The sequence below is a fragment of the Balaenoptera musculus genome, chromosome 2 (assembly GCF_009873245.2).
Source record: "Balaenoptera musculus isolate JJ_BM4_2016_0621 chromosome 2, mBalMus1.pri.v3, whole genome shotgun sequence".
Classification (NCBI taxonomy): domain Eukaryota; kingdom Metazoa; phylum Chordata; class Mammalia; order Artiodactyla; family Balaenopteridae; genus Balaenoptera; species Balaenoptera musculus.
In genome coordinates this window covers 6,891,906-6,917,266 of record NC_045786.1, presented here as the reverse complement: position 1 = coordinate 6,917,266, position 25,361 = coordinate 6,891,906, and the positions used below count along the sequence as shown (strand labels likewise).

The following is a 25,361-nucleotide window of genomic DNA, read 5'->3' as shown; positions in this document are numbered from 1 at the left end:
CTTTATGGTACTTTCTTATTTACCGTCATCACACTCTGAGTCGACAACAAGTCGGCTCTCTGAGAGAGCCGGCAGTAGAGCAACAACTCCTACTTTACGGTTCATCATTGTGAGGTTACATTTTGGAATCACCAACAAACTCCTCCTTGAAAGCTTTCAGTTCCTCAGCAAAGTACAAAAAACTCTCAAAGAAAATGATCCTTATAAAACAATTGACAAGTGTTCTCTCTTTCCACTCTCCTATGATCTCATTGCAAAGTTTAAAAGCCATTTGCACTATCATATGATCCAGCAATTCTACTCCTGGGTATATATCCGAAGAAAATGGAATGAAAACACTAATTCAAAAAGACACATGCACCCCAATGTTCATAGCAACATTATTTACAGTAGCCAAGATATGGAAGCAACCTAAGTGCCCATCAACAGAGGAATGGATAAAGAAGATGGGGTACCTATACACAGTGGAATACTACTTAGCCATAAAACAGAACAAAATAATGCCATTTGCAGCAACATGGATGGACCAAGAGGGTATCAAACTTAGTGAAGTGAGACAGACAAATACTGTATGTTTTCACTTATATGTGGAATCTAAAAAATAAAATAAATGAATGACTATAACAAAACAGAAACGGACTCATAGATACAGAGAACAAACTAATGGTTTCCACTGGGGAGAGGGGCAAGACAGGGGTAGGGGATTAGGAGGTATAAACTACTAGGTATAAAATAAATAAGGTACAAGATATAAGATACCACATACAGAATGTAACCAATATTTTATAATAACTTTAAATGCAGTATCATATATAAAAATATCAAATCACTATGTTGTACATCTGAAACTAATAAAACGCTGTAAATCAACTATACTTCAATAAAAAAAAAAGATAAAAAAAAATGTAAAAGCAATTTGCAAGCATTCTGTGATAACGAGCATACTTTTAGACCCAGCCTCTGTTGGGAAAGATCCCTATACGTAGTTAATCAATGACTATGTTGGTCCTTCCCCTTCACCACACTGTTATCATAAGACTGCTCCAGGCTTTCTGTATAAAATAGTGTCAACAATGATAACGCAATCACTTTCCTCACTTTTCAAATGAAATCGAATGCTAAGGCCAGTTCCATTGGAAACATGCATTTACTCTGTGTGTGTGTGTGTGTGTGTGTGTGTGTGAAGGCACTGCACATAATCCCACCTCGTCTGATGGGAATAGTTTTAGGGTGTGTATGGTCAGAATTTCAATAGATACCATACCTAGAGAGAGGAAAACAAGTGAGTAGTCTTTTTATTCTTCAAGGAAAACTCTCATTAACCATGAGCTTATTCTATTTTATTTGGTTGCAAACATTTCAAAACAAAAACTTCACCTGAAGCATTAAACATCTTCCCATAGAGAACATCTCCGCCTCTCCTGTCTCCACCTCTCTCACCCAGTGGCCTTCGTTCTTTGAAATCTTTTGCTTCAGTGTCACGTAAAACCAAACAACTGGGCATCACCCAAAACTATGCACATAACACGGGTGAGGCTTTGTCAAACTGTCATCTCACTACCTCCCCACCTCCTTGGGGGGATCTGACACACAGTAACATCCAAGCAACACACAAAAACTCAAATGGCTGACAGTACTTACATTTCTGATCAGCAAGAGTTTATTTTTTTCTCCTCTGACTCCATTAAAAAAATTAATAAGTGCACCTACACTTGACCAGTTTGAGAATAAAAATTTGATATATTATTTAGAAATTCAGTTCTGTATTGGCTTTACGGAACAGAACTGCAAAGACTAAAAATTATCTACACGTGGCTCTCCTTCCAACTGGTAAGAAAACGTGAAACAAATTCACCCAGTGTTATTCCTGCCGTGCCTCAACTCTACTGAGACAAGGAAAAGTACAACTAGCAATAATTAAACTCATGAAGTAAGGTAAGTTAAAAAATTAACAAAATGTAGACAATTTTAAAAAGCTGGAATATAAATGAGATTTTTTGGGAAGGGAGAAATAAATGGTTCTCAGTTTCCGGTTACATACAGGAGGGAAGTGATACACTAGACTGAATAAATTAACCATAACAAAAACTACCATAACGAAAACTGCCATGAATGTCTTACATCCTTGGAATTATAACACGACCATACTTCCTGCTCCTTAGAGAGAGAGAGTTATTCAAATACTCTGTATGTTTGTGTGCGTGTGTGTACATGTGAACTGTCCCCTTAGCAGCCACAACAAGGAAAATAATTAACCCAAGCTTGAGTGATCTACACAGGAAGTGCAAAAAAAGGTGGGATCTGGACGGTTTTTAAATATTTATTTACTCAACCCTTCAGTGAATTGCTCATTGTGTACGGATCCTAAGGTGGGCATGGGGCCAGGCCCTGGGGATGCTAAGTGAACATGACCCCCTCCTTGTTCTTCAGGTTTTTCAGTTTTAGTCCGGGAGGTAAGATATTACTACCAAATATGGCAGAAGGGGCGGCATCGTGGTAAGATACAGAACCCCCAGCTGGAGGGCTGTTTTAATCCACCCTCCTGGTTACTGATAAGGACAGGACAGGGCATGAGGGAGACAGGACGTGTGGAATCCAAGGCTGGAGCCGGGGGGCGTGGAAGGCGTGGGAACGCCTGGATCTGGGCTCAGGGCAGCTCTGGGACCACGTGGCAGGAGTTTGTGGATTTCACCTGAATGCTGTGCCATTAACATGACTCCACAAATCCCGGTCTGCTTCTCTCTGGCCTGCTACCAACTAGCTCCCTTTTCTGACCCATACTTTCTGTTCCCTTCGAACCTGGGCTTGCAGATGGCCTGGTGTGATTACAGACCCACTGTATCTCGTGACCACACAGTCAGCTGAGAGTCTCACCTCTTCTGGGTTCTTAGTTCCACCCCGGTAAAAGGAAGAGAGAGAAGAACTGATGGCTCCAGCTATTCTCCTCCAGCTGGGTCCCAGCCCCTGGCCACACTATGGACTGGTGACCCCTCTGAGTCGGGGGTCCCATGATATAAGTCCCCTGGCAGCTGAAGGTGAAGGGCAAGACACCGGCATGAATCTCGTCTCCAGGGAAGACACAGAAAAGACCTCCTGGAGGGTGTGGCCTTGAAGCGGGTCTTGATGTCCAAGGAGAATTTGAAGACAGATTGGGAAGATGGGGTGGGACATCTCAGATGGAAAATAGAAAAAGAAATTCAGTTAGGCTAGAACACAAGACATGGAGGAGAAGAGCCCTTAAGAGGGAAGTTGAGGCCAGGTCAGGAGGCCGGGGCGTGCTGTGTAAGGAGGTGGGATTTCACTCTGCGGGCAAAGGGTTCTGCTCCAGGAAGATCACTCGGGCAGCTCAGTGCAAGGTGTGTTGGGAGGAGACACAAGAGATGGGACATCTGGTTGATCTTCTCAAGTCCAGCAGCAACGCTAGCTCAGCGAGCGGACACCAGCACACCAGCTGGAGGCCACTGCAGTGGCCCGGGTGGAGACCGAGACCAGGGCTGAATCAGGGCATGGGCCATGCAGTGCAAATGTGCAACATGTGGGCAGCAGAAAGAAGGCAAGTGTGGGACTTCCCCGGTGGCGCAGTGGCTAAGACTCCACGCTCCCAACGCAGGGGGCCCGGGTTCGATCCCTGGTCAGGGAACTAGATCCCACATGCATGCCGCAACTAAGAGTTCACATGCTGCAACTAAGGAGCCGGCGAGCCACAGCTAAGGAGCCCACGTGCTGCAACTAAGGAGCTGGCAAGCCACAACTAAGGAGCCCACTTGCCGCAACTAAGACCCAGCGCACCCAAACAAACAAATCAATCAATCAACAAATCTTTAAAAAAAAAAAAAGAAGGCAAGTGTGGGCAGACCGAGGGATAACCACTGTGGGATTACTCTGGTTAAAGGGCCAGGCTGGCTGTAACTCTGTGTGACTCATGGGAGATGAAGGTCATCACGACTGCTGCATGTTCAGAAGGTGCCTGCTTACGGAGGGCAAATGACACGGACACCGAGGTCCTTCATGAACCCCCTCGGAGCCACTGGAGGGGACAATGTAGCATCAGGGCTGGCGGATGGCAGGGAGGAGCAGAGCAGGGGCGACGAGGAGGTCTGGCACCACGACGGGGTAAAGCGTGGCTGTAACAATGGACCCTGTGGGCTGCAGTTTGAGCCCTTGTCACAAACACCTTGCTAAGGTGAGTGCCGCTCCTGGGAAGGGGGACTGGGAAGGGATGACCCATGAGGGTGCCGTGCACGTCAAAGGTGGCCGTGAAGGAGAAGAGCTCGACAAAGGGAATTGCGGGGCTGAAAGGGAAGTAGGAGGGGCAAGGGGCGCAGGAAGCTGCTCTGTGGGAAACTCTGTGTGTAGATACAACCTCCGCCCCTTCTCACCAGTGGCGACCTTCCAGGTAACAGGGGCAGCCTCCAGAGGCTCAGGGCCAGGGGCTGTCCAGCCCTGAGTGTAAGGAGCTGGGATTTTATTCCAAGTACAATGGGAAGACCACTGAAGAATGGAAGCAAGGCGACTTGATCGCTGTAACTTTGTGAAGACTAGATTACAGGCTGGCAAGAGTGGGCACAGGGCAACCAGTGAAAAACCCACTGCAGTTCTCTGGGGGAAATGGTGGTGTCTTGGATTCACGAGGCAGCAACACCTATGGAGAGAAGAGGGTCTGCAGGAGAACCAGATGTGAGGAGAAGAATCAAGGATGATTCCTAGAGTCTTGGCTGGGTGCGTAGGTGTGTTTACACCATTCACTGAGATGGAAGGTAAAAAACATCAAGAGATCTGTGCGTCTCTGCTGAGTCTGAGATGCCTACCAGATGCCCAAGTCAAGATGTCAAATAAGGGCCTCCCTCTAGGGGGAAATGGGGAGTAATCAGTGCCCAGGGCGCATGAAAGCCATGGGTCTATGAGCTCCTCTAGAGAGAGCACTGGGAAGAAAAAACAGAGGCCCAGGACAGTCATGGGAGCGTCCAGAGAAGAAGTAACCGAGAGCTGGAAAGAAAGGCAAGGCATGATATGGAAGCGAAAGGAAGAAAGTCTCAAGACAGAGTGCCCAGCTGTCTGTGTTGAATGTTGTGCGGACATCCCAGGAGAGGAAGAGAGAAGTGACCTTGGGTCTGGCCGCACGGGGGCCATAAGACACTCTGATGAAGCGCTGAGGGAGGAACCCGGACCGGAGTGTGCTGAAGAGGCAAGGAGAGGCGAGAAAGCAGAGATGAGGGAGCAAAGTCCTTCCCAAAGGACAGCAGAGACACAGGGCAGTGGCTGGAGCACAGGATGCTCAGGGGAGCATTTCTGGGGGTGCATGAGCTTGAACACTCGCCCACTACAGAGTGGGAGAAAACGGCAGTGCGGGAGTGACAGGGCACGAAACAGCCATCTCGGAGAGTCAGAAAACAAGTAATTAGGAAGTGGCCTCGGTCCTGCAGGGCTGATGCCCACCTTGAGGTCTGTGTAACCAGTGGATGCAGCTGTGAGGTTTCCTCCAGCCACTTGTTCTGGTGTGGCCATGAGCGGCTGAGGTCACCCAGGGTCAGAAGTTACTTATTCAGGCAAAGACAGGAGCATTATTCACAAAAGCCAAGACATGGAAACAACTGAAGTGTCCATTGATGGATGAATGGATACAGGAAATGTGTGTACACACACACACACACACACACACACACACGTATATGTATATATATGCAATGGAATGTATATGACTTACTACGTCATTGCATATGTAATATATACACATATCAAGTCATTAAAGATATATGTCAATTATATCTCAGTAAGACTGGAGGAGAAAAATTATCTTTCACTTTCTTCCATCGTCTTTCAGTTGCGAAACGACAATAGCAAAGCTAACTAAAGAGAAATTGGAAGTACCAAGGCCAGTAGGCCCCAGTGTGGTTCTCACATGAAAGGATGCTGAGGACGCAGGCCTAGCTCTGCTCTCTCTTAGGAGGAGAAAAAAAAGTTGCTAACTTAGGGCTTTCACTACGCGGATGACATGAAAATCTGTGTCTCTGTTCCTGTTTTCTCTCCAAACTCGAGTCACTTACGCTCCCAGACACTTCTACTTATTTCTCTTTACATACATCTTCTAAGAGCAGCACGTGAACCTCCTTGTACGTTCCCACAGCTACTCAATAAAAAAAGGAATAAATCAGGTCACCTCGTTTGCAGATGGCACCTGGATGTGGTCAGGTAGAGAATGACTGGTGTAAAATGGTATTAAAAGAAAGGAATACAGTAAACAAAAACTGAATCTGATGAAACCTTAAAAGCCAGGAAAAGGCCCATGATTTAGATGGAAGAAACCCATCATCTCAGCACAAAAAAGGGTTTGACACAGGCCTTATTCCCAGTTCTAACCCCAGCCGCAATCGAAGGGCGAGTGCCACAAACCTTCTGTACCAGCTTTTCTGAAAGAGAAGTTAGAGGGGTGAAGCCACGTTTACACCAGTGCACGTGAGATGCATTAAAAAAACGAGGGGAAAAAAAAAAAAAAAAAAAAAAAAACGAGGGGACAAGGGATAGAAAAGGCCACACTCGAACACCTAGGAACCTTTTGTTTTTTCTTTTTTTTTTTGGTAAGGGAAGAGTTTTTTTTTTATTGTAAAAAACACGTAACATTAAATTTACCATCTTAACCAGTTTTAAGTGCACAGTTCACTAGTGTGAAGTGTATGTATATTGTGCAACAGATCTCTAGAACCATTGTGTCTTGCAAAACTGAAACTCTAGGGAATTCCCTGGGGGTCCAGTTGTTAGGACTCCGTGCTTCCACTGCAGGGGGCAACTAAGGGGGATTCCCTGTTCAGGGAACTAAGATCCCACAAGCCACGCGTGGCGGGCCAAAAAAAAAACAACAAACAAACCTGAAACTCTATACTCTCAAATGCTTATGAACCTTTTCAGAGAGACCCCGCCCAATGGTCAGTGAGGCCCAGGCAGGGCCCGGACTCTGACCCCAGGATGAATATTCTCGCCTTCGGAGAAGAGAGAGATGTGGTGTGAACAGAGGGTGGAGCCCCTTCTTACCTCTCATGCACTTAAAGGCTGGGCCGATAAGAAAAAAGGCCCCAGCCAAGAGACATTTCACCAAAATGCCCATGTGTCGTGCACTCGTAGGGACCACAGGCATTGTTACTTCCAGCTGTGGACACATTTCACGGCCATCACTACCCGACAAAAGAATCATCCCTCACAAGATTTTCAGAGTTGGCCCCAAAGTTACCTTCACTTCTCTTTTTAAATATCAAACATACCTTGGAATCCTGAGACTATTTGGACAACATCTTCATACACCATCAGAGTAGCAGATCGTTCTGGAAGCAGGCCCAGGCTCAGTGAAGAAAACACTGCAGAAACAAGGATGGATATGAGGGAATTCATTTACATCAAAATGCCCACTCCAGTTTTTTAAGTACTCTGCATTCCTTGGATTCTCTGATTTCAACTCAATCAACAATATTGATTTTTAGTAGTGTGGCATAATAATAAATACATATTTGGTCTCTGCCTCTGGTTCCCGGCTCTTAAATCCCTTGTAATTTCCTGAGTGATCAGAGTATCTTTTGTTCTGATGAGGAGACTCCGGGGGGGCTCCTGGAGGTGGGTTGCTCACCAAAAAGATCAAGCCGTGATGAGACTCTTGGAACCTTCAGTCCCACCTGCCATCTTCCAGAGAGGACAGAGGGGGTGGACAGCTAACGACTGATCATGCCTGCCATGACTGACGAAGCTACCATGAAAGTCCCAAAGGTACGGGCTTTGGGGAACTTCAGGCTGGTGAACAAGTATATGTGCTGGGAGGATGGTACACCCCAACTCCACGGGGACAGAAGCTCCTTCTGGACCCTTCTGGATCTCACCCTATCGTACCTCTTCATGTGGCTGTGTATCTGCATCCTTTATAATATCCTTTGTAATAAACCCGTGAATGTTACTGTTTTCCTGAGTTCTGTGAGCCATGAGAGTAAATGAACCCAGGGAGGGGACCATGAGAACCTCTGATTTACAGCCGGTTGGTCAGAAGTACAGGTGACAACCTGGGGCTTGTGTCTGAAGTGGCAGTTGGTCTTGTGGGACTGAACCCTTAACCTGTGGCATCTGAGCTAACTCTGGACAGTTACTGTCAGAACTGAACTGAATTGTAGGTCACCCGGTTGGTGTCCAGAGGGTTGGAGAACTGGTTGGTTTGAGAAAAACCCCACCCATCGGGTGTCAGAAGTACTGTAAACAGAGAGAAAAGAAACAGTTTTTCCTTTAAGTATTATTAGCAAAAGGCTTTCAAAACGCCAAAAGAGTCCTGCAATCTCTCGTAGAACAACTGCTTGCCCTACAATAGTCAACTATGTATTTTTTATTCGTTAGAAGCTGTTAGTAAAGTATCTGAACTTCCTCACATTAGGAATCTATTAAAAGTTACAATGTACACACTACACGGATGTAAAACATTGGGTATTAACATTAAGAAAGACTTTAAAAATATGTGCTTAATTACTGTGTGCCTCATGATAAAAAAAAAACCTTTCTTCCCTATTCTGGGAACTAATAAGATGACAGAACTTGTGCTATTTTTAAAAATTCTTGTTGAAGTACCTGGACTTCCAACTAAAAAATTCACAAAGCCTACATGTTTCTGGGGAGATCATGAATTTTAAGAAAAAAACAAATCAACATATTATGGAACAACAAGAATCACTAACATTACTGAACCCTCACTAACATGTCAGATATTATTCTAGGTGCTTTAATTTTGGTAATTTATTTAACTCTCAAAACAGCTTTATGAAATAGGTATTATTAACATGCCCATTTGACAGGTAAGGAAACAGATTTATAGATAAGAATTAACTTGTCCAAGACCCCGCAGCTGGTAAATACCGGAGCCAGGATTTGAACTCTGGAGTCTGACCTCGACTGCTATGCTTCACGGACTCAAATTCAAAGGCTTCTTGGACTCCATCCAGCCTAAGTCTCTAAGTTTAAAAAGGAGGAAAGTGAGGCCTAGAGAGGTAAAGTAACTTTCAAGGATAATATTAGGAACCAGAAATATCAAGTGCTAAGAATATCAATTACTTAGCACAATTGGCTCTGGATAATGCTAGAGGCGACCAGTGAGCGGCCGGCCTTGGACATAACACTTCTCCCTACACATTTATTCCATTCATTTAGCTGCCAATATGTACAAGGCCCAGAGCTAGACGTGCGGAACAGATCAATGTTGGGGGCAGTCTGTGTCCTCAAGGGTTCTACATTAGAAGGAGATTTGGACACACAACCAATAGCTGTAGGACAAGCAGAACGTGGCAAGTGCCATGACAAAGATAACGATGTACCTTGGTGCTGTGAAAAGAATCCAGCAGTTCCTCCAAATAGTAAACACAGAGTCACCATGTGACCCCGCAATTCCACTCCCAGGTATATACCCAGGAGAACTGAGAGTATATGTTCATGCAAAAACCTGTACACGAATGTTCAGAGCAGCATCAGTCATACTAGCCAGAAAGTGGAAACAACCCAATAAGCCATCATCTGATGGGCAGATAAACAAAACGTGGTCTATCCATACAACGGAATATTGTTCACCCATAAAAAGGAATAAAGTACCGATTCATGCTACAACATGGACAGACCCGGAAAACACCGTGCTAAGTGAAAGATGCCAGGCGCAAAAGGCCAACACACTGGAGGATTCCATTCATCTGCAATATGTGGAACAGGCAAATCCATAGCGACAGAGGGATCAGTTGTTGCTGGGGGCTGGGGGAATGGGAAGCAGCGAGTCAATCCTAACGGGCACGAGGGTTTTTTTGGAGGTGAAGAAAATATTCTGGAAGTAGACAGTGGTGATGGTTGCACAACCTTGTGAATTATACACTTTAAAATGGTGAATCGTATGGTGATATGCATTATATCTCAAAAATAAATAAATAAATAAAGCAAGAAAAAAAAAGAATTCACCTTGGGGGTTTAAAGTTGGAAAAAAAATCTATACCAAGTTGGGGGAGGGAGGATTAGGTCCTGTGTGTGAGCCAGGACTGAAGGGAGGAAACCTGACTTGGGTAAATCCTGCAAAACCACATCCCAGGGAAACTTAACCTTCTTTCACAGAGATCCCTTCACCCAAGGGCACAGGGCACCTAATGGCCAGGAGAGAAGAACCAGATTGCTGGTGCCTGTAGGGAAGAGCTCACCTCCAGACTTTGGCTTTGCCCTCCCCGCCTCTCTAGGTAGTACAGACCTGGACCACACTGCTCCCTTCAAGAGCTCACACAGAGCCTGAAGGCGTTTCCTTGGCCCTGAAAACCTCTGTGCTGTCTGGCTTGGGGGACTTTGAGCTGGAATCACCTGTGATTGGTCTCTCGAGATGCGTGTGACCATTACAGGATGTTTTGAAACGTTTCTTGCCTGTAGCATTTGGTGCTTCCAAACATCAGACATCTGCTCTAGCAAACTCTTCCGCAAACCCTATTTCATACACGAGAAAAGATGATTTCTTGTAATGACTAATGATGAGACGTGGGTGGTAGAGACACCTGCAAGGGCTTCCTGGGCGGGAGGCGGCAGAGACGCCTCAGACCCGCAGGCAGGCGGTATATTACCCAGCAGAGAGGAGATGCTGGCTGCTGTCTTGTTTTCTGAGAAGTAGAGAGAAAGGAACATCGAACTCCACCTGGGAGAGGCTGCAACACTTCTGAGCGCAGAGGACAACCACACTGGGCATGCACGGACAGAAGACAAGCTTGCGGAGAGAACAGTAAAGGAACAACAGTGCAGACAAGCACAGAGCGGGTAAAACGCCAGATTCCTTCAGAGAAAACAAACTGCCCAGGGTGACCAGACCGTGAGAAACGTAGGGAGAAGCGGCTGGGGAGGAGGTCCCTGTGTTCTGTTTAGTCTAAACTTGATCCTGAGGACATCAAATGCCTTTAGGCAGACGTATAACGTAATTAGACAGATATATATGCAGGCACACCTCGGAGATGCTGCGGGTTCAGGTCCAGATCACCCCAATAAAGCGAATATCGCAATAAAGGAAGGCACGTCAGTGTTCTGGTTTCCCAATGCATACAGACGTCGTGTTTATGTTATACCATAGTCTATTAAGTGTGCAATAGCATCATGTCTAAAAAACAACAGATATACCTTAATTTAAAAGTACTTTATTGCTAAAAAGTGCTAACCATCATCTGAGCCTTCAGTGAGTTGTAATCTTTTTGCAATAGCAACACGAAAATCACAGATCACCATAACAAATATAATAATAATGAAAAAGATTGAAATATTGGGAGAATTACCAAAATGTGACACAAACACTAAATGAGCTCTTGGGAAAATGGTGCCGATGGATTTGCTCAATGTAGAGTTGCCACAAACCTCCAATTTGCAAGAAATGCAATATCTGCAAAGTGCAATAAAGTGAAGTGCAATAAGATGAGGTCTGCCTGCATATATATATAGATGTATAAATATACATCTATATATAAATACATATATCTAACATATAAATATGTAAAATTATTATAGTATAAAAATAATATAAATATATATTTTAAATACATTTTAAGACACTAACGGTCAGTAATGTAAAGGGCGTTGTGAAGGGGGTCAGACTGAGCTGGCCAGAGGCCACTGCAGTAGCCCTGAACTGTTGCAAAAGGCCTGAGCTATAGAGGTGGAAATAATTAAGATGTGGAATCACAGTCTTTAGAGGATGGATGGCACTTCATATAGCTGAATCTGTTCCTACCTGCTGCCAAAGGTAAGGGTACTCTCCTTTTGCTGTGGTTCCCTGTTGCCCAATATGTACCCCCTTCCATGCAAGGGAAAAAAACCCCCACATCCTCCAGGAACTACTGTCAAGGATGAGAAAAGAAATCTATGCCCAAATCTCATAAGAATGCGTATGCAAACAAAACCACGTGTGGACATGTAGTAAAGAAATTATTTTTTAGTTTCAAATTTTAAAAATATTTTTAGAAGAGGTTCCCAATTCTTCTCTCCTCCTCACTCAATTACCTGGAATACCAAAAGTGCACCTTCAGAAATATGCATGAAAACAATAGTATACTCTGCTTTTCACAGCAGACCAGTCTAAATTTTGCTCACGTTTTCGGTTAGATTCTAGTTAAGAGGATCTTGTTATGTTGACAGGGCAAGCAGAGAAAAAGAAGGACATGGGAGGGTCCTTGAAAATTATTCGGTCTAATTGATTTAGTTTTAGAAACTAGAGATTTGGGCTCAGAAAGCTGTGATGGGCCCCCATGTGAGGGCAGAGCTGGGGGCGGGCAGGCCTACAACCCAGGCATCTTCAAGCCGAGTCCAAAACCCTTTGAATTAAACTACATTTTTTTACCATTATTTACTCATTTAAGAAGAATGGATATTATGAAAATGGTTGCCTTTTTCTCAAATGATCTTGTTAACAAAGTCAAAACAAATGTAATTAAGGTACAGTCCGTCCTTATTTGTGGGTTCAGTATTTGCAAATGTGCCTACTTGCTAAAGGTTATTTGTAACCCCAAGTCAATACTTGTGATGCTTTCTATGTGCACGTACAGAGGGGCCAAAAGTCTGAGTCTCCTCCCAGCTGAGGTCGACCAAGGCGACCGACGCTCTGCCTTCTCGTTTCAGCTCTCACACCAGAAGCATCCTTTCTGCAATCAATTTAGTGCCACGTTTTTGCATTCCTGTGCTTTTTTTTTTTTTTTTTTTTTTTAAAGCACTTTTCTTTTTTATAGCTACTTTATTTATTTATTTTATTTTATTTTTGGCTGTGTTGGGTCTTCGGTTCATGCGAGGGCTTTCTCTAGTTGAGGCAAGTGGGGGCCACTCTTCATCGCGGTGCGGGGACCGCTCTTCATCGCGGTGCGCGGGCCTTTCACTATCGCGGCCTCTCCCGTTGCTGAGCACAGGCTCCAGACGCGCAGGCTCAGTAGTTGTGGCTCACGGGCCCAGCCGCTCCGTGGCATGTGGGATCTTCCCAGACCAGGGCTCGAACCCGTGTCCCCTGCATTAGCAGGCAGATTCTCAACCACTGCGCCACCAGGGAAGCCCTCATTCCTGTGCTTTTTGTTGGTGATTTCCCTGCTTCAAACAGCCCCTGAATGCTGGCCCAAAGTGCTGTCCAGTGTTTCTACCTGCAGGAGGCTGGGATGTGCCTTATTACACTTTGACAAGCTTCCCTTAGCCATGAGTTACGGTGCTGTCAGCCATGAGTTCAAGGTTAATGAACCAACAATACATATTGAGTCAGGTATCTTGCAACAGAAACACACATCAAACAAGGAGATGTACTGATCAGTGGATGAAAACGTGACCAGAGGCTCTCAGGAACCTAACCCTGCATTTCCCCGGGGAGCAACGGCTCAGGATTCACCAACTCAGTGTTCACGGTGACTCTGCAGAACGTAACTCCTGTGATGGTGAGAATCAGTGGTATTTTGTGCTGCTGCCTCCCCCCCCCCCCACTAAGCAAAGGTGGAGTTGAGGTGTCTGGATACCGTTTAGACTTCCCCCAGGGCTGTTTCCAGTGATTTCTCAGTGTGAAAAATGGGGGAGGTCAAACATTGTCTTTAGCAAGAACCTAACAAGGACCACCTTTCTTATCGTGCTGGCCTTCCCAGGGTTCTGCCCCAGGCCCACTCCCCTCCACTCTCTGGGTTAGATCATTGTTCTGAGTCTCCCTTAAAAGCTGCTGATGACCCCAAACTCCACCTCCACCTCCAAACCTCTTAAGCCCCAAACTCTTTTCAAACTAAAGCCCGAACACACCTGGCGTCCCAGAGGCAGCTCCAATCCAATCTACGCTAAGTTCATCACCAACTACAATCCCGACACGCATCCCTTTCTCCCCATCTCCCCACCTCCACTCCCACTTACACCCACCTCTGCCTGAGCCCCAAGCCTGGAGAGAGGGGTGCACACGGGAGGGAGGAAGAGGGCTTCTTTCAGCTGACGGCATTAATCAATCAAGTCAACTTGAGGGAACCACAAGGCGGCAGGTCTCCCAAGCCCACCGCCCGCCTGTTATTCCATCCACTCCATCACCAACCAGAAACCCGAGACTCAACTTCCATTTAGTCTAATTCGTCCCTTCCCTCACATCTCTCCCACCCATTCTCCAAGGCTTTCTGGATTTTGCCTGCTAAATATTTCTCAGGTTTATCTCCTTTTCTTTAACATTTTCCTAAAGGATTTCCTCAGTTGTACCTATTTCAAATCCACTTTCCATAGCTCTCAAAGCAGTGGTCCCAAACTATAGTGAACATTTTTATCCATAAATACCTGGGGTGGGGGGGCGGTAGGAGTTGCTTGTGAAAATGCAGATTCCTGGGTCAATCTGCCCAGTCTGAATGGTTGAGTCCTGGAATCTGGATCTTTTCACAAGCACCTTCTGATGCTAATATCTATTCATCCTCAAGACTCAGCTCCCCTCTCAGCCTCTCCAGGAAGCCTTCCTTCATTCGCTCACCTAGGCCGGTGAACTGGTCCCCAGCGTCCCCGTAGGCACCTAAATCTATCAGAGCATTGATCCCATCAGGAGGAGTCGGGTTCTGCGGCTGACTTCATAACTAAACAACGAAGTCCCTAGGGGCGAGTTCTGCGTCTTTAGATCTGTATCCTCAGTGGCCAGGGTAGTGCCTGGCACACAGTAGCTACTCAGTAAGTGTAAATTGAACTTAAAAAGAACTTTGTGGCTGAGGGTAGATGCTGGGGCTGGAAAAGACGGGCAGTCACGCTTAGCTCCCGTGTGCCCCAGAGGCAGCAGGGACCCTGATGGGGCGTGTCCAGTGGCACACAGGTGAGCACTAACGCTGGCATTTTGCCAGGCACTGTGTTAGATGCTACACGTTTATCAAGCCCCTACTATGCTGTAGGTGCTGTAAGCTAGTGCACCTACATTAACTACTTTTTACTCAGAACCACTCTACAAGGTAGTATCAGCTCCCTTTTGCAGAGAAACTGGCATCAAAGCTGGAAGGGCTCAAGCACAGACTGGGAACCAGAACCCAGGTCCAAAGCCCTTGCTCCTCCCATCCCCCCACCCCTGCTAGCCTCAGAGCAATAGTGCCGGCAGGTAATGTGGTCCAGGTACATTGGGAGTGCCTTGGGAGTAATGTGATTTATAATAAGTAATATATATTTGGTCTTGGTCTCATTCCTGCCTCACAGCTCCTATAACCCTTGGAATTTCCTAAGTAATAAGGGCAATAAAGGTATCTTTTGTTAGTTATAACAAGTCACTTACCATGGGAGTTTCGGTTAATATAGTAATTTTTGGAAGGCCCCTAGATAACCCAAGGATGGGAGCTGCTTGCCAGGGGAAACAACCACGTGATTAGAGGGTTGGAACTTTCGATCTCACCCTCACTGAGCTCCAGGGAGGAAAGGAGAGAGGGCTGGAGGTTGAATAAATCACTAATGGCCAATGATTTAATCAGTCATGTCTACATAATGAAGTTTCCATAAAAAACCAAAAGGATGGGGTTTAGTGAGCCTCTTGGTTGGTGAACACTTGGAGGTGCTGGGAGGGTGGTACACCTGGAGGGGATGGAAGCTCCACACCTCTTCCCACAGACCTTGCCCTACGCGTCTCTTCCATCCAGCTGTTCCTTTAATAGCCTTTGTAATAAACTGGTAATCTAGTAAGTACCCAGCTGGTGTCACAGAATCCGCAAATTGCTGGATGTGTGGAAAAGCACCCACATGTTTGGTGATCAGACACGCCAGAAGTGGGGTAGAGTGTTGAGAGGGGAAGAAACACACGGCAGTGTTCTTCCTGAGCAGGTGAGAAGGTGGGAAAGAGAAAGACAGTCTCGCCATCATTCCCCATCTTTTGGCCAGCATTGCTCAGACCCTGAAGCAAGACGAGAAAGCCCCCATTTCAGAGCACTGCCCCAATCCCATCGGCTGGTTACTATCAGTAAGGTACAGAGCGGGACGCTGGGGAAGTGAGTTCCATCATATGGACAGTAACGTACAACCCGCTTCACACCGGGATCCCACCTTTCCTGCACATAAGGGGCCCCAAAAGCTAAGGCAGAGAATGAACAAGTATTTTCCTGATTGTCTGACTTAACCCTTAACCCTTACAAAATTGTTTCTATGTCTGACTCCATCCCTAGCCTGACTATAAGCCCTGTTTTAGAGAAAGGTTAAGACCACCTTACCGGGTAACCGGATTGGCTTCCACGGGGCAGAGTTTGGCACGTAGGCATGCTTTGTGGCGGTGACAATCAGCTGACTGCCCAGCTTATACTGGAATTTGAGGAAGGCGACGCCATCTGTCCCCGAGGTGCCAGAGGCGATGGAGACCTGGTTGGTGAAAATCTCAATGAGGGCATCGGGAACAGGCTGATGGGTGCTGGCGTCACTGATGTGGACCTTCAGGGTGACCTCTGGAAGAAGGACAGAGCAACAAAGAACAGTGGCTATTAATTGGGCAACTCCAACAGTGATTCTGCTATAACCGCGATAGGTAGTAGAAAGTGGGATATGCTAAGAAAATCTCGATCTACATCCAAAATATAAATCATTTTAACCGGGAATGTTCTCTTCTTAGAGGTCCTTTTTTTTACTTTACATGATTTCTTACCTTCCTCAAAACCACTGCCCATAACAAACTGCTTTCCCCCTGGCTCCTCCCAGCTCACACCAACAAATAATTGAGAGAAAATTTCTATCCCTTTAAATAAACACAATGCTCTTTTATCCTGCCCAGCGCTGCTGGCAAACACAGCCTAAGCAAGGCTCGGGCTGCTACAGAAAGACCCTGCAGGTGCTAAGATTTGCAGCAAAATTCTTCAATGGTCCTGGTGAACACGGATGTGTACAGCTCAGGGTTGCTGTGCTAGTAATCATGATGACGTTACTGAAAAGTAGTCCAAAATACCTTTAAAAGGGAGGACCCAAACAGTACAGAAGGTCAGAAGAAAAAAAAATAAAAGTAAACATTTGAAAAGATGGCTGAAGTTGAGTTAGTAGTATTGGCAAAACCAGAAAACGGATGTGGGAAATGGACAGCTCCAAATTAACGGTAAAAATTACACTGGAATGGAGAATTTTCATTTATTCAGGCAAGAGATGTATATTGAAGTGTTATCCCACACCTAGAATCATGAGCAACTGTGCACAACTACAGTGGTGAAGGGAAGGGAGTAGACAGGTAAGTGCTATGCCCGGGGGGCATCTGGTGGAGGCACCAAGGGGGCACTTACAGAACAGCACATGCAAAGGCCCAGAGGCAAGAGAAAGCCCTGCTTCCTGGAGAAACGGAAATAGGAAATAGGTTCTGAAGGCTGGAGGGGGAGTGTGAGGGGTACAAAGCCCAGGGAAAGACAAGGCTTGAGAGGCCAACAGGGGCCAAATCAGAAATGGCTTTATAAGTGACCTAAAAGGATCGTTCTTTACCCTAAGGGTGACCTAAAAGGATTGTTCTTTATCCTTTATCGTTCTTTATCTTTATCGCTCTTCCACCTTGGTAACTTGCTGGAAATCAAATTTATGCGTAGAAACACCTGGCTTTGGATGAAGGATGGACTCGGGGACTGGCAAGACTGGAGATTGAGCATCTAGTTAAGAGACTTCTGTAATAACCCAGCAAGAGAAGGCGATGGACCATGGTGGACATCAGTGAAAGGATGCTGATTCCAGATATATTCTAGAACGATCAGTGTATTCTGCTCCAAGAAACCCCTTTTGCTAAGGTAGGAAGGGAGTAAATGGTAGCCAGTGACCTAAGTTCACTAGCCACTTAGAGGCACTACTTGCCATACATTGTGAGCTGCCTCAGTTCTGAAAGCCTTACTGGTGATTTGGGAGAGGGAGGTGGGACAAGGAACCAGTGAGCAGGGAGGCTCACGTTTAAAGAACCACTGGAGAACCGCTGGCTCAGTGGAGAGACCATTGGGGAGGTCAAGGCTGGCTGGGGGCAACCTGAGAGTGAGGGGAGGAGGCGTCCAAGCCAGCCCCACGGGAACTGCCCAGCGTGCATCTCTAGAGTTCTAGACAATTCACATTCTAGGTCTGACCCTCAGCTCTACCAAGCTCTAGCCACATGGCCTTGGGCAAGTTACTTATGGTTTCCAGGTCTCGGTCTCCTCATCTATAAATGGGGGATGATTACGACATATATCTCAGTATAATTACAAACACAAGCTAGTGCCATTACGGTATGCCAGTCACTATGCTTGAAAGCATTCGGTCACAGTGTCCGAGGGTCCCAGGAGAGGGCACAGGGAGGAGAGCTGGAGGGGAAAAGGGTATGAAACTAAGTGAAGGGATGGGACATCCTTCTCGGGGGCTAATAACTCAATATCCCAAGCTCTTCCCCAACTGGGGCCACTACATTGATTAGAACTTCTTTTGGTTCGAGAACTTCCACCTTGGTAACTTGCTGGCGATCTTATGATGCGAAAGCAACCTTTTCAATACTGCAAATTTCACTTAGTCGATCATTTTCTCACCCTTTTTTCATATACCGATGAGATAGGCTGGGAGCCGGGACACTTTAGCAGAATGACTGTACCTGGACAAACGTCTCCTTGAGCAACAGAATAGAAAGAAACTATAAAGGAATAAAAAGTAACTGCACGCATGCACAGTTGGGGCAATTATGAACAATAAGATACAAAAGGCCACCAACCAACCGCCACTTCTTAGGGGCTGGGAGCAAAAGCAGGGTCCTGTGCACAGTCCCCGCACACAGCACCAGCAAGGGGGTGGGCAGACCACCGAAGCGACGTGTCCTGCCCGGCCCAGAGACCTGCCCCTGTTGTTATCCCATTTAAGGCACCAGTTCGCCCCTCCTCAGGGAGCGAGCAAGGGCACCTATTACTTGTTTCTGCTCCCACGTGCTGCAGCCTCCCCAGTAAAACCTTGCCTGAATTTTTCGGCTGGCCTCTTCTCAATTTCTTTTTTTTTTTTTTAATTAATTAATTAATTTATTTATTTCTGGCTGTGTTGGGTCTTCGTTTCTGCGCGAGGGCTTTCTCTAGTTGCGGCGAGTGGGGGCCACTCTTCATCGCGGCGCGCGGGCCTCTCACTATCGCGGCCTCTCCTGTTGCGGAGCACAGGCTCCAAACGCGCAGGCTCAGCAGTTGTGGCTCACGGGCCCAGTTGCTCCGCGGCATGTGGGATCCTCCCAGACCAGGGCTCGAACCTGCGTCCCCTGCATTGGCAGGCGGATTCTCAACCACTGCGCCACCAGGGAAGCCCTCAATTTCTACTATTAAAGAGTCCAAGGGCTCGGTCAGTATCACTTACTTAATCCATTTCTTGACTAGATGACCATGAGGAACCCCTAAAGAATCCTAGACCTTGGTGCTATATAAGGTCTGCACCAAATAAATCTCTCAAAACCTTGTAGAGGGGCTTCCCTGGTGGCGCAGTGGTTAAGAATCTGCCTGCCAATGCAGGGGACACGGGTTCGAGCCCTGGTCCAGGAAGATCCCACGTGCTGCGGAGCAACTAAGCCTGTGCGCCACAACTACTGAGCCTGCGCTCTAGAGCCCGCAAGCCACAACTACTGAGCCCGCGTGCCACAACTACTGAAGCCTGCATGCCTAGAGCCCGTGCTCCGCACCAAGAGAAGCCACTGCAGTGAGAAGCCCGCACACAGCAGCAAAGAGTAGCCCCCGCTCGCCGCAACTAGAGAAAGCCTGCGCGGAACAACGAAGACCCAACACAGCCAACAATAAATAAGTAAATAAATAAAATGCCTTAAAAATTAAAAAGCCAACTGATGAAACCATTTGTGGAAAGAAAAAAAAAAAAAACCCAAAAACCTTGTAGAGAATAAAAGTGCTACAGAAATTGAACCTGGTTACTTCATACTACAGGAGGAGAAAACTGCCAAAAGAGGGATAAAATCAACATCAAGAAAATCAAGGATATGGCATTACAAAACATATTTAGTTGATTCCTTCCAATCTTGTCATTGTTATCTTAATGCAGGTTTGCAGTATGTACAAACACACATTTGTTTTCTTACTGAACTGGGGTCTTCCTTGTCCCCATGTGGTATGGGAAGTTATAAATGAATTAACATGCGCATAGCAGAAATCCCCTCAAACAGGGCAAGTGGGAAGGTGGCTTTGTAGCGTTGCAGTGATGATCTACGTAATCTTATGGTAATGCAACATTTACTAACAACTGGGATTACAAGGTTTCTGCTTTCTCTTAACTGTTTGCTGAGAAGGCAAAAGCAGCTGAGATTTGGAAAAAGCTAAAGGATTTGTGAATAAACACAAGAAAGGAGTTCTCCTATAATCAACGTCCTAGATTCTACCACTTGAATTGCTTCTAAAACGGGAAGCCTAGTTTATGTTCTGCAACTGTAGTCCTTGGGAGAGATTACGTAGCTACTTCTTTGGGTGTTATAGGATGTGAAAACATGTCACTATAGTTAAGAAATTATTACAGACCACTGGGGTATCATATTTTTAAAACTTTTGCAATTTGCTTTATTCATATGACAGTACAGCATGAACAGTCCTCTTGTTCAGTGGTTCTATATCTAGTTCAGTTTTTTAGAAATGGACTTTATGTTTTAGAGCAGTTTTAGGTTCACAGCAAAATTGAGTGGAAGTCACAGAAATGTCTCACTGGGGTATCATTTTTATAGAAATACTTATATTATCCATTCAACAGCAAATAAAATTATTCCCACTAAATGACAACCAGGGGAGTGATCTTATGACAAGATGGAGCATTATTAACTATTTATTAATCTCATCTTGCAGATAAAAGGAAGCCCCTATACATGGCCACAGACCTAACTATGCATTAAGATCCACTCCTGGGCGTGTATCCGGAGAAAACTCTAATTCGAAAAGATACGCGCACACTAACGTTCACAGCAGCTCTGTTCACAATAACCAAGACTTTGAAGCAACCTAAGTGTCCCTCGACAGATGAATGGATGAAGAAGATGTGGTACATATATACAATGCAATATTCCTCAGCCATAAAAAAAGAATGAAATAATGTCATTTGCAGCAACATGGATGGACCTAGAGATTATCATACTCAGTGAAGTAAGTCAGAAAAAGAAAGATACCATATGACATCACTTATATGTGGAATCCAAAATATGGCACAGATGAAGTTATCTACAAAACAGAAACAGACTCACAGACAGAGAGAACAGACTTATGGTTACCAAAGGGGAAGGTTGGGGGGGGGGAAAGAATAAATAAGGAGTTTAATAATAAATTAATAAAATTAGGGATTAGCAGATACAAACTACTATATACAAAATAGATAAGCAACAAGGCCCCACTGTATAACACAGGGAACTATATTCAATATCCTGTAATAAACCATAATGGAAAAGAATATGAAGAAGAATATATATATATATGTATATATATATGTATATATATATATATATATATATATATATATATATATATGACTGAATCACTTGCTGTACAGCAGAAATTAACACAACCTTGTAAATCAACTATGATTCAATTAAAAGAAAAATAAGATGCCCTATGTTTCTTTGTTGGTCATGACAGCTGATGTATCCTGCTGAGATGGGTCACCTGATTACTAATTTGAAGCTGGGACATTATTCTTTTACCCTCTACCCTGAACATCCATCACCAAGTTCTGCTGATTCTGATTCCGGAATATAGATCTCAAAGCCGGCCTTTCTTTCCCATCCCTTGTTAACACTGCCCTATCTCAGGCCGTGGAAATCTATCACCCAGACTGCTGTTCAGCCTCTTCACAGAAATTGCCACTGTCTTAAGACCTGATCCCTGAGCTCCCACTGAAGCCAGTATTTCAGGGAGCCACGTGAAATACTGATCTCACCACTTTCTGTCCCCCTTCCAACCCGACTGTGCTCCCCACCAAACGTGGCTGAGGGCCAGGTGTGGCCAGCTGCCTGTTTTGTGTGGCCCATCAGCCAAGAATGGTTTTTCCACTTTTAAATGATTGGGGGAAAAATAGATTCAAAAGAATAATAGTGAAATGAAAATTACCTGGAACTTGAAATTGTGTGCATAAATAAAGTTTTATTGGAACTCAGCCACGCCCAGTGATTTACATATTGTCCAAGGCGGTTTCTGCATTTCGATGGTGGGGTTTAGAAGTTTTGACAGAGACCTAAGGCCTGCAGAGCCTGAACTATTTACTTTCGGCCCTTTAAAGAAAAATCTGCCCACCCCTGACCTACACGATCCATTTTAAGGCGCCCAAGGTCCTCCACAATCCGGCTCACCTGGTCCCCACACAGCACAGGCCCCAGACACTGTCCCCTACGTTTCCTACTTTCCTTCGTGCTGCTGCTTCTCATCTGTGTAGGAAATGCCGTTGTCCAACTTTGCTTTCCTGTTGCTAATGCCTGTTCATCCTTTAAAAGTCCTAGTTAAGGTTTATTCGAGAAACTGCTCCCAACTCACCAACCGCTCTCCACACCGGGTTAGAGGCCCCTCGCCTGCGCCCTCAGCACTGCATACACTGAGACTGCTCCCTCTTTGTTGCCATCTCGGTCCGTTTTTATTGCACACCAACGACGTGGGTAGACAGCGGTGAACGGACCCCCAACTCTGAGGAGCTCTTGGCTTTAGACATTAAATAAATAAAGACCAAGTATGATTACAAACTGGGAAAAATGCCTCCGAGGAAAGCTGGGTACCACAGGACAGCAGGATGGAGGAGAGCTGAATTTCAACTGCAAAGGCCTTTCAAGGAGGTGTCACGTAAGCTCAGGCCTGAAGGACGCACAGGAACCCGCCAGGCAAGGGGGCGCAGGCGGGGCTACAAACCCCTGGAGGTGAGAACGACCTCGTGGCTTAAATGGAGTTAGGACCAACGTGGAGGGAAATCCCGGAGAGCAGCTAACCGTCTCCTAAGACTGCAGTGTGGGAGCCGCCAGCCACAGGGGGGGTGTCAATTTAAGTTTAAATTCATTAAAGTGAAATTAAATTAGAAACTGAGCTCCTTGGATACACCAGGCACATTTCAAGTCCTCAACAGCCATGGGTGACCAGTGGCTCCCATACTGGACAGCACAGAGAGAACACTTCCACCAACACAGAAACTCCTACCAGACGGCACTGTTGATGCCTTACAAACGCTCACCTCAGAGTCCGAGTAAAGAGATCCAGGGTATCTGGGCGGCTCAACAAACTCCCCAGGAAAGCACGTCAAGTGTGATTCTGCAGCCCGCCTGGATCTGACCTTGACTCGAGGCCCCTGCAGTGACTTTCAGGCTCCATGTGTTCTCCACCCCACAGCCAAATTACCTCCCAGACTCAGCTCCTACACGGCTCCCACCCCCAATTCAAGGAGCTGCAAGGGGGCAGCCTCTTTGGGCTGTTTCTTTCCTCGGCAACCTCCCCCCACAAACCCATTCCCCGGGGCTCTCGCCCTCACCTCCTGAGCCTCTGCTTAAATGAGGCCTTGACTGACCACTAGTTATTTCTTTTAAACTTTTATTATGGAAATGTTAGAACACATATAAAAGTAGAAAAAACAGTATGAGGATCCCCCCAGCATTGATAAGCTTCAAATATCAACTTTCTACCATTCTTGTCTCATCTGTGCTCCCCGCACCCGATTTTCCCTTCCCTCCCCCTCCCCTCCCCTCCCCCTCCCTCCCCTCCCCTCCCCTTCCCTCCTTCCTTTCGTCATTCTTTCCTTCCCTTCCTCATTTTTTTTTTTTGCTGAAACATTTTGAAGCAAATCCCAGACATCATAACATTAGGTCACATTATTTCCCCATAAATACTTCAGTTTACAACAGATAAGGATTTTTTAAAAAATACCCCAAATGCCATTAACAGACCCAGTTTATAGAACAACCTCTTTACATTGTCTCATACCCAGCAAATATTCAATTTTCTCTGATTGTTTAAAAACAATCGTTTTTACAATTCTGACCATTCTCTCTAAAATGTCAATCCCAATGTCTCCCTGAAATTCTGATATTATCATGCTCTGCCTTTTCTTTTATGCATTACACTTATCGATTCTAACATGTTTCTAATTTATATGTGTATTAACCATCTGACTCTTCTGGGACATAAACTTTGAGACAGCTGTTTTGTCTGTTTCTCTTCCCTTCTTTATTCATGTATCCCAAGCACATAGAATAGTCTCTGGCACATAGACCCTCAATATCTATGTTGAATGAATTACTAAAACTAACAAGCATTTCTGGGTATCATCTGGTATATGGCCTAAATATACCTGCTTTTTGTTGTTCCATTGATTTCTTATTCATTATTGTTTCATTATTATTATTACTATTAATTAATTAATTTTGTTTTGGCTGTGCCGCATGGCTTGCGGGATCTTAGTTCCCCCACCAGGGACTGAACCCAGGGCAGTGAAAGCGCTGAGTCCTAACTACTGGGCCACCAGGGAACTCCCCGTCATTATTGGGGTTTTTTTCCTCATTATTTTTTTAAATAGAAATTATCAAAATTCATTTGAGGAGCATTAATCAATCCAGATAACTAATTAATTGTACTTAATTGGAAAATATTTATTGATCAGCTACTATGTGCTTGGTATTATACTAGGGACTGTGGAAGATGAAAAAGAGAAGAAAAAAAGGATATGGTTACTGTTTTTAAGGAGTTTACAGTTTTTTGGGGGGGTAGGGGTGGGGAGAGGTAAGACCAATCCACGTGCCAGAGAGCAAGAAGGATGAAGCTGGATAAGACAGAGGAGAAACAATAGAGCAAAAAAGAGACGAAGAGGGTCTGGAGTTTACAAACATAAACACAAACTAACAAAGAAAAAAGATCTGAAAGTACCTAGAGAAGTAGAGGTGATGTAGGGGTGATATTAACAATTTAAAAAGGGGTACCATTGGCTACACAAGCATGTACGGTATGAAAACTGGCCGTGATCATGGTTTATTGAATTCAATGGGGGAATGCTTCTTGGAAGAGAAGAAAGTTGAAGCTGAGACTGGAAGGGCGGGTAGCCCAGGAAGATGAACTCTGATTGCCAGCCCAGCATTTTTGGAAGATTTCAGTATGTTCCTGCATCACGTGTTTGGTCTAAGGCAGAAGCCAGGGACTTGTTTTCCCAGCCGCCCTGGTAGTTAAGATGGAGGAATGGATTTTGGCCTTGCTAACCTAACTTCTGCTAATCTGCTCCACCCTCATGCTGGATTTTGATTTAGAAGAAAGCAGGTGCTAAAGCAGGTGCTAACAACAAGGTCCTACTGTAGAGCACAGGGAACTATGTTTAATATCTTATAATAAACTATAATGGAAAAGAATCTGAAAATATATATATATATATATATATATATATATATATATAACTGAATCACCTTGTTGTACACCAGAAACTAACACAACATTGTAAGTCAACTACACTTCAATAAAATTAGA

The 25,361-nt window shown here is 45.2% G+C and overlaps 1 protein-coding gene across 2 annotated transcripts in view; it reads right to left on the bottom strand.

Moving 5' to 3' along the window:
- Positions 1-25,361, bottom strand: part of FAM171A1 (family with sequence similarity 171 member A1) — a 129,034-nt gene that overhangs the window by 43,823 nt on the left and 59,850 nt on the right. For both annotated transcript variants that reach the window (XM_036844240.1, XM_036844239.1), the window contains exons 2-3: positions 16,167-16,394; positions 7,254-7,346 (exon numbers count right to left, since the gene is read on the bottom strand). In XM_036844240.1, coding sequence (XP_036700135.1) covers positions 7,254-7,346; positions 16,167-16,394 — 321 coding nt within the window. The remainder of the gene's footprint in view (positions 1-7,253; positions 7,347-16,166; positions 16,395-25,361) is intronic.